Raw genomic sequence first — 7,986 nt, forward strand, 5'->3', positions numbered from 1 at the left:
CTGAGCTTGTTCACATTTCTGTAAAGCTCTATTACTTACTTGTATTTATATTTTTACAGTTTTCTTTACTTCTCTTGACCCAAAACTTAGCTTTTTGACATAATGTATGTAGTACAGTACCAGTGTTTTTAAAAGAAATGGTAGATCTAAGTCAAGTTAATTTTATAAAATTTTATCTCAGTTCATGTCCGGGTCTTAAAGTGACTCAAACCAATGGCAGGAGTAAGTGAGAAATGTCTTTGTGCTTGATGGAAAAATCGCTATGTATGTGTGCATCTACAACTGTGATAAGAAACTTATTACTGTTAATAAATAATTGAATTTCAATCCAACAATACTAATATCTACATCATTGTGCTGAACTAGTACTAGTCCACCTTCCATATATTTATTCTGTTATTTCAAGCATTCGGATTTCCTAGCTTTTGAAGAAGAGTAACAGCTGTGGTATTGAACACTGCTAATTCATATAGTCTTCAAAAGAATGTCTTGGCTCACCAAGCATTTTAATTTAAAGTCATTAAAAGGCATCTTTGTTGCAGGGGGGTAATTATTAGAGGAGAACTCAAATGAGTAACTCAAGTTTACGATCTGCTTTAGTCGGACCAAGATCAAAATCATGCGGGAGCCAAGGGAGCTTTCAAGTAAATCCAGTATATTCTGATTCAAATTTATTAAATGCGTCCAAAATTTTAGAGCCAAAGACATTTCCTTAAATCTATATCATACATTTATACTTTCAAATATAATCAGTCACATTCATCGTCCCTCTTCCTCTGAAAATAAAATTAACCAATAGGTTTCAAAACTGAAAAGTAGTACAGCACAAATAAAAACTATTTTACTTCAAAATTTTAAATAACACACACCTTGCGTATGCTACTCTTCAATTGTTGTATTGGGAGTAGAAGCTCATCCTTCTCACAAGAGCTACATGGAGGGGTTTGCTCATTTAAAACTTCTCTCTCAGTCTTATCTAAAGTCGCCATACCATTTGGAAGCTTTGCTAATGCTCTCCTGTACACAAAACAATGCCAACCCAAATGGCGCACCAAGTTTTTCAGTCCAGCAACCTTTTTGTGCAAATCTTCATTCTGCATACAAAAATAAAATGAGAGAAATAGAAATCTATGATGCAACAGTTACTGCAATGCAAGCACATGGTAATCAATACCTGAAAAGCATACACGGAATCTTCTAATTGTTGGGCGGAAAGCTCTTCCCTGAAAGATTCCATCCAATCTTCATTAAATTCATATTTTGAGTCTTCTAATTCTTGTTCTTGGGTGAACAGTTCCTCTCTTGCTGAATCCATGATGTCGACTGATGCAAGCTTTGAGACAGGGAAGAAACTGAAAAAAAAAAGAAGATAAAAGCACACTGCAATGCAAGAAGGCTTGAGAGTTGGCTAGCAGAAGCCAGGCAGAGAATAATTGTTAGGTGAGAAACACAGTCCCTTAATGACCAGCCTATCCCTGCCCAGATGCAGACAGCCATCAGGTGGGTGGTGGGTCGGGGTATAAGTAACAGCCCCCCTCTGCACTGTCACTTCAGTTCGACTAGAGTGCCGCTTGCGTGCTGTCATACTGTCTGACGACCTCATCAGCTGTTACTCCAGTTCTCCTCGTGACGTCGCTTGTGTTGCCACCGCTCAGCTGTGCCCAGGCTGCTGCTCTCGCTGCCCTCCGCGACCCCCGTGCTCCTCGTGTAGCCCGCCCAGGTCGCTTCCACCTGCTCAGCTGTGCCCAGGCTGCTGCCCTCGCTGCCCCTAAGTCCCTCGTGCTGCTCGTCAGCTAGTAGCTCGCCCAGGTCAGGATCGATAATCCCGTTCAATGGTGCACTTCGGTGATCAACGTTGCCTGTCAACACTTTGAGGATGACATCAAAGTTCAGATCAGCCAACGGTCGCCAACCGCGGGAACAGTTTGCTCTCATAGAGTGGTTGTCTGAACTTACCCCACCCGGTGAAGAGCATAGTTATACCCATACTGTGCCTATTGAATGGGTTCAAGGATATGACCCGGAAGAAAAGGAGCCAAGTTATGTAGTTGAGTGGCGGCAGGCCCCTAAGCCAAAAAAGGGTTGGAATGTGTACGATGGTTGTATCCACGAAGTCAGTGGTAAGCTTTTAAATTCTATTATACTAACTGGTATATATCCTGTCATCCTTTAAAACCTTAATTTGTTGATTGAAGCTTTGGAATTAATTCTCATGTGCGCTCACTTCATTTAACTGGTCGGCTGCCTTTCCTTATTGTGCTGATTTTCTGTACCAGATGATGAGGAATTTCTAAGACGGTTAATGAAACACCCGAAGGAGAAGGACTGCAATCCCACCAGAAATACTTCGCCTAGTGCTACGCCAGACATTCACTCACCAGGTAACCATTTCAGTTGGAAGCGAGTTCTATTTGAACATAACATTTGACTAATGTCTGTGATGTTAGCGTTTCAGAACATGCTGACCGCTGCGGTGAGGGAAGCAGTTCAGAAGACCCCCCGGCGAACTACAGAGGAAAGAGTTGAAGACTCAAGTCAGTCTAAAAATGTAAGAATTTCATGGTAAAATGCATTTTATTACTTATCTTTTTGGTACTAATCTTGCTGTGTTTTTCCAGGTGCAAGTTGGCAGGTCTCTGCTGGTTGAGAAGACTGCCTGGAACATGGCCAGGCTTGCCCCGTCACCGGGTAGAATGGTGGGTATTTTGCTCAAGGAAGCCTTCTCTAGACGGCGGCTTATCAGAAGCACATATGCTGGACAAGTGAGGAACAAAGTTGCCAAACCCGCATTGAAAAAGTACCAGAAGATGCAAGACATTCATAGTAAGGAATTTATAAAATCTCTGCTAGTTCTCTAACTGTTTCACTCTCTATTAATCTGTACTTTACTTTGCTTTCAAGATTTTGTTTTGGAAAGGTTTCCTCACACATCAGAAGGGGCATTTGGATCACATGTGAATTCATTCTTGGGAGAGAAGGCAAAATTACCTCCAGAACAAGAGGTATTTATTCATTTATTGCCGTATATTGCATGTAGTTAAGCGTAAAGGGTTAATTTATTTAATTTTGGTTCTTTTATTTGTAGTACGTGAATACGAGTGAAAGTGAGATGGAGGACAATTGAAGCTAGGAAGGAAAAGCCTGAAGAAATTATGACTATTTCATTGTTTATTTTAAATAGGACTTTTAGAAAATAAATGAACTTACTAAACTTCTGATTATCTTACCCTTTAAATCCATTGCCTTTGAATTCTGCGTTGGGTCATCATGGGCTTCAAAGAACTCTGGAACACAACATTAAAACATCAGAATTCTCAAATCCACACCCAAAAGACACACTCACACCTAACACTTTTAAACTTACTTCAAATATCATGGTAGCTACCATTATTCAAACACAAGTCACTTTCATCATCTACAGTGGTCACAGCTGTGTGCATCTGAATGTTCCAAGTCTGTCCAAGGCCCACCATACCTAGCTTGAGAAACGTAATTGCAGCCAATTTTTAATTTGTAAACTGAATGAAGAACTATGCGTAAAAAAGAAAGGATACATTCAATTTTCATTTCCAGCAAGACTTCAGAAGTCTAGAAAACAGGTTAGAACACCCCCAGGCTCGAACCAAACAACTCAGGTCGGACAGATGAGTGGCGAAATTAATCAAGATGGCGCCCGCGAGCAACAGTCTTCTGCTTGTGTTATTGTCCGCACCTCTGCACCGCACTCAGTCGCATCGCAGACTGAAATTCAAGATTTTTTTTAACGAAATACTTTGAATGTCCACTAGTGATAGTGTTTTAAATCTAGCTCTTGCTTTCAGTTAACGTACCTTCGAATATTGCGAACTTGCGGTGTGAGTGTGACGGGTAAAAGTCGATGTGCCTGGCCAAGTTGCCTACAAGATATCAGAGAGTAAGTTTCCACATTACTCTCTGTACAAATCTAAAGTGAGTGAAGGAACTCAAATTAATATTAATTGTATTTTAATGTCTTCTTTGTTTTGGTTTAGATCTAACCAGAACCGAGTCGGCAGCATCTTCTTGTAACATTGACTCTCACGGTCATAACCTATACATGTGTTGATGTCTTTGTTTACATTCGCCATCTGAAAGTAAGCAATCCACACCACTCTTTCAATTATGAAGCAATTTGTAGTGATGTAGTGTTTGGTTTCTTTCTATAAAATAATATTATTTTGTTGTTGTTTTGTTATTTAGAAATATGCAATTGATGGTTTCACAATCTAACGTCTCCGGCTCACACTTATCACCCTGGTTCGATCTTGCTACTGGTGCGAGGTGAGTTCCAAGATGCTTGATAATATTGCTGTTTGGTTGTTTATTCCATTGCTACACTGATAAACCAAGTGTTCAACTGCTCAACACCTGTAAGTGTGCAACCGCAAGTTTAATACTTGCAAGTGTTCAATTCAGTAGTAGTGCACTTGCAAGTGTTAAACTCGGTATTTGTGCACTTGTAAGTGTTCAACTCTCCTGTTGTACACTTCTCTATATCGGGCGCTTACTGTGTGGGAAGTGTTTAACAGAGGAGTTGCACACTTGCAAGTGCACAAATACCGAGTTGAACACTTGCAACTGTGCTACTACTGAATTGTACACTTGCAAGTATTGAGCTTGCGGTTGAACACTTACAAGTGTTGAGCAGTTGAACACTTGGTTTATCAGTGTAATTATCTGTTTATCTTTTTTATTGTCAGAATTTGATGTTATCTTCAATTGCAACATCAAACTTTGGAATATATTTGCCATCGCCGATCACTGCGGGGCAGGCTGACTTAAGTTAACTTATGGTGCAACAAGTTGGACTACAAGTTTGAGTAAATGGTTATAATGTAAGGAACTTAAGCATATTGCTTATTTTAAATGAAATTGCTGTCAAGATAAACACATTACTATTTTCACTTTTTCTAAATTTATTTTCAGGTCTTGACAAAATTGTTTGAGGCAATAGACATGAAGAGGTTTACTAATGATTCACCAAGAATTCTCTCATCACAGTCTGGTTTTATTTTTGTGGCTTTTGTACAAGGAAGTTCTGAATAAAGCAGGCTAAAACAATTCTATCATTTTGTTGTTTTATTGGATCGAAAAGTGCAATCTCATTCACTAATACTTTTACAAAAATACTTCACTGGCAACTAAAAAATATAACTGCAGTAGAATTGCGGTCAATACTGCTGCATATCTCCAACACTTAGCATAGACGAAGGCTAGAAAAAGAAGTGGTCAAAGTGCAATATTTACTGTCATCACGACCATAGAATGTGATTGCAGTAAAAGTGTGATTGAGAGAGTTAGTTAACTGTATTAAAACTGTAGTAAAAGTGTGGAAGAAGTGGGTTTCAACTGGCCAAGCTAAAACATGATCCGTGGCTAACTGTTGGAAAACTACAGTTTGATCGAAATAACTGGTACTTTTTCTACAGTTAAACTGTAGTTTTCTACAATAAAAGTACTCTTTAAGTTTAATTTTGTATACTTAAACTGATGTTTCAGTGCACAAAGACTAACATTTAAACTCACTTATAACTAATTCCAACTTACTCCTAACTTCACTTTAAGTCAGATTAAAGAGGAGAAAGAACTTAGATATCTCATGCAGTTAAAAGTGGAGATCCTTCCAGCCGGGAGACCACTGTGCACTGGTGGGCGTGCCAGTTGGGTGGTTCCCCATCCAGATTTCGACCAAAGTAAGTGCGTTTATCCCAAATGGCGGTTTAAATTCTTTGTTATGGTTTTTCGTTTTTGTAAGAGGGAAGCTGGGATTGAGTCTATTGAATTTAGAGTTTTTATACATCAATCGGTTCGTCTCTCAAGAGTAGAGTGCTAAAGCACTAAAATTTAATTTTCAGAGCCGTATCTCTAACGGTTTTAAAGTTATAAGCGATAAGAAGCACAGAGTCTTAAGTCAAAGTTAAGGCAGTGTTGCAAGGTTGCACACTCAGAGGGCCCATTACGCCTTTGTCTACCCGGAGCCCACATCAACATTGAGGGAAGGAGCCGCAAATTGTCCCGGACACTAACTCGCGCTGAGGTGAGCGGAGCTCTGTGTGCCGCGAGACGCGCGGTCTATCCTTATAGTGATTGGTACAAAATTGAGAGCCGGTCTCCCATCCAACAATTAACCCAACTCAGCGCTGCTTGATTTCGATGTTCAAATGAGAAGCGGGATAACCAGCACGCTATAAACGTTTACTGAGAGGACTGAAGCAGTAAGTCCTCTCAGTCCTGCGCCGATGAACGAGCGGCTTTGGTAGGGAGCTGGTGGGTGAAGGGTGGAAATAGAATGGGTGACGACTGGTCAAAGGCACCAGGGCCTAACGCAAGGAGTCGAGCGTAAAGGCACAAGGGCCTAACGCCGTGGCGAGATTAATAATAATAGGAAGAAAGTAAGAATGTTTGTCCGGAAAAGGATTTTTTTTTTTGTTTTTTCACGTTTAAAATCTAAATGCAAATCTATTTTAAAAAACGCTTTCCATAGCAATTTTAGTTACGGTATTGCGGTTCTTTTAAGGTATAGTTTGTCTATGTTTACATGTATCTGCGGGCGCAGGAAGCTATTTAAAATTTTAGAACTTTATGAAACTTTAAAAAGCTTTTTGCGCACACAGATACATTCAATCATAAACAAACTATACCTCAAAAGAACCGCAATGAACTATCTTAAATTCCTGTGGAAAGCATTTTGTGATTTAATACAAATTATGGTTTTAAACTTGAAATATCTGTTTTTTTGCCCAAATTTTTAGGTTTCAGTCCTGTGTCACCTTAAAATAACGTTTTGTGCGAGAAGTAAGAAGTACCGAGTACTAAAGCAAGGTTAAGGTAGTGTTGCGGTTTCGCTTACGCGACAGGGCCACTTTGATTACCCAGCAACAACATCTCCAGCGAGTGTAGGAACTGAAAGTTGTCCTCAGCGTTAGCTCGCGGCCGTGGTGAGCGGAGCTCTTTGTTCCGTGAGATGGACGATCCATCCTTATATAGATTCGTGGTGAGCAGTCAGCGCGCGCTGGCTGCGCACATGCACGATGGTGCAGTTGCGCACCTGGGGACGAGCTTCTACGGTTCCCGCTAGAGAGCGTCGAATAATTTTGTATAGAGTTTTCTCCCGATTTCCTTTACGGGTGTCTTTGAATAAGACCCTTCGGCGGCAAGGCATCAGTACCTTCCTTCTTCGGTCCTAGCGGTATGTAGCAAAGTGGTCGGTTAACCGTGCCGGAGAATATCCGGATACTTTCGTTGCATGCCAAAGAGCTCCGAGGTGGAGGGTCATTCCCTACAGGTGTTACCTTTGGTAACGAAGCTCTACCCGTCCAGAACCTCTAGATCTTCTAGACTTCTTGGACCTCTAGACCTTCTTGATCTCCCAGTCAGCGGGACCGTCTCGGTGTCGACCAGGCCGACTGTTAGGACTTCGAGACCCTCTAGAACTTCTATTCCTCGGCCCGAAGAGGACTTCGAGACCCTCTAGAACTTCTAGCCCTCGGCCCGATGTGGACTTCGAGACCCTCCAGAACATCTACCCTGGGCCCGATGTGGACTTCGAGACTTTTCCCGAGCTCCGAGAACTTCGAGATCTTCAATCTTCATCACAACTTAGTTGGGTTCGCTGGCGCTCCTATCGGAGGCCAGAGGGTAGAGGGAATGACCTCTCCTGCTTACCGCGCCTAATCCTTTAAATTCCACTGGCTAAGGCATGGCATGGTCTGAGTAAGCGGGAGGCGCAATCAGCGACAGGCGCAGTCGGTCATTCCCAAGGCTTCGCATTGATGTGAGAACAGCAACCCGCCCTTCAAAACCATTCCGGTGCGGCATACTGCCAAGGCCGGCATAAGGTATATGATTCTTGGGGGGTAAATCTGTGTAGGGACAGCCTTTTGAGTTGAGCAGTGTAGTGGTCGGTTTTCCGTGCCAAGGTAACTTGGATACGTACTGCTCAGCGAAAATGGTCTGTGTAGGGTCAGC

At 41.5% G+C, this 7,986-nt stretch overlaps 2 protein-coding genes and 1 long non-coding RNA gene across 3 annotated transcripts; 2 read left to right on the plus strand and 1 right to left on the minus strand.

Moving 5' to 3' along the window:
• Positions 1 to 463: 463 nt before the first annotated feature.
• On the minus strand, positions 464 to 2,508 carry LOC127750875 (uncharacterized). Its single transcript, XM_052273512.1, has 3 exons — positions 2,379 to 2,508; positions 1,175 to 1,352; positions 464 to 1,094 (listed from the first exon to the last, which is right to left on the minus strand). Exons 1-3 carry the CDS (start codon positions 2,387 to 2,389, stop codon positions 855 to 857), a joined length of 429 nt encoding a protein of 142 aa, XP_052129472.1. The 5' UTR covers positions 2,390 to 2,508; the 3' UTR covers positions 464 to 854.
• LOC113213776 (uncharacterized) lies at positions 2,432 to 3,219 on the plus strand. The gene is made up of 4 exons (XM_026432942.2): positions 2,432 to 2,548; positions 2,619 to 2,823; positions 2,902 to 3,002; positions 3,086 to 3,219. Exons 1-4 carry the CDS (start codon positions 2,432 to 2,434, stop codon positions 3,122 to 3,124), a joined length of 462 nt encoding a protein of 153 aa, XP_026288727.2. The 3' UTR covers positions 3,125 to 3,219.
• A 752-nt stretch (positions 3,220 to 3,971) lies between these two features.
• LOC127750876 (uncharacterized) lies at positions 3,972 to 5,646 on the plus strand. Its single transcript, XR_008011883.1, has 4 exons — positions 3,972 to 4,112; positions 4,219 to 4,299; positions 4,719 to 4,853; positions 4,945 to 5,646. It is a non-coding gene; the product is annotated as an uncharacterized LOC127750876 (long non-coding RNA).
• The last annotated feature ends 2,340 nt before the right edge of the window (positions 5,647 to 7,986 follow it).

This window comes from Frankliniella occidentalis, unplaced genomic scaffold (assembly GCF_000697945.3).
Source record: "Frankliniella occidentalis isolate FOCC.00 unplaced genomic scaffold, Focc_3.1 Scaffold278, whole genome shotgun sequence".
Classification (NCBI taxonomy): Eukaryota; Metazoa; Arthropoda; class Insecta; order Thysanoptera; family Thripidae; genus Frankliniella; species Frankliniella occidentalis.

Bases quoted from the DNA above. Each gene is read 5' to 3' on its own strand.
- LOC127750875 (XM_052273512.1), bottom strand. The intron at 1,095-1,174 runs GTATTGATTACC...TTTTGTATGCAG, and splicing joins ATTCCGTGTATGCTTTTCAG to AATGAAGATTTGCACAAAAA.
- LOC113213776 (XM_026432942.2), top strand. From the start codon at position 2,432: ATGTCTGTGATGTTAGCGTTTCAGAACATGCTGACCGCTGCGGTGAGG. The intron at 2,549-2,618 runs GTAAGAATTTCA...GTGTTTTTCCAG, and splicing joins ACTCAAGTCAGTCTAAAAAT to GTGCAAGTTGGCAGGTCTCT. The intron at 2,824-2,901 runs GTAAGGAATTTA...TTTGCTTTCAAG, and splicing joins GAAGATGCAAGACATTCATA to ATTTTGTTTTGGAAAGGTTT.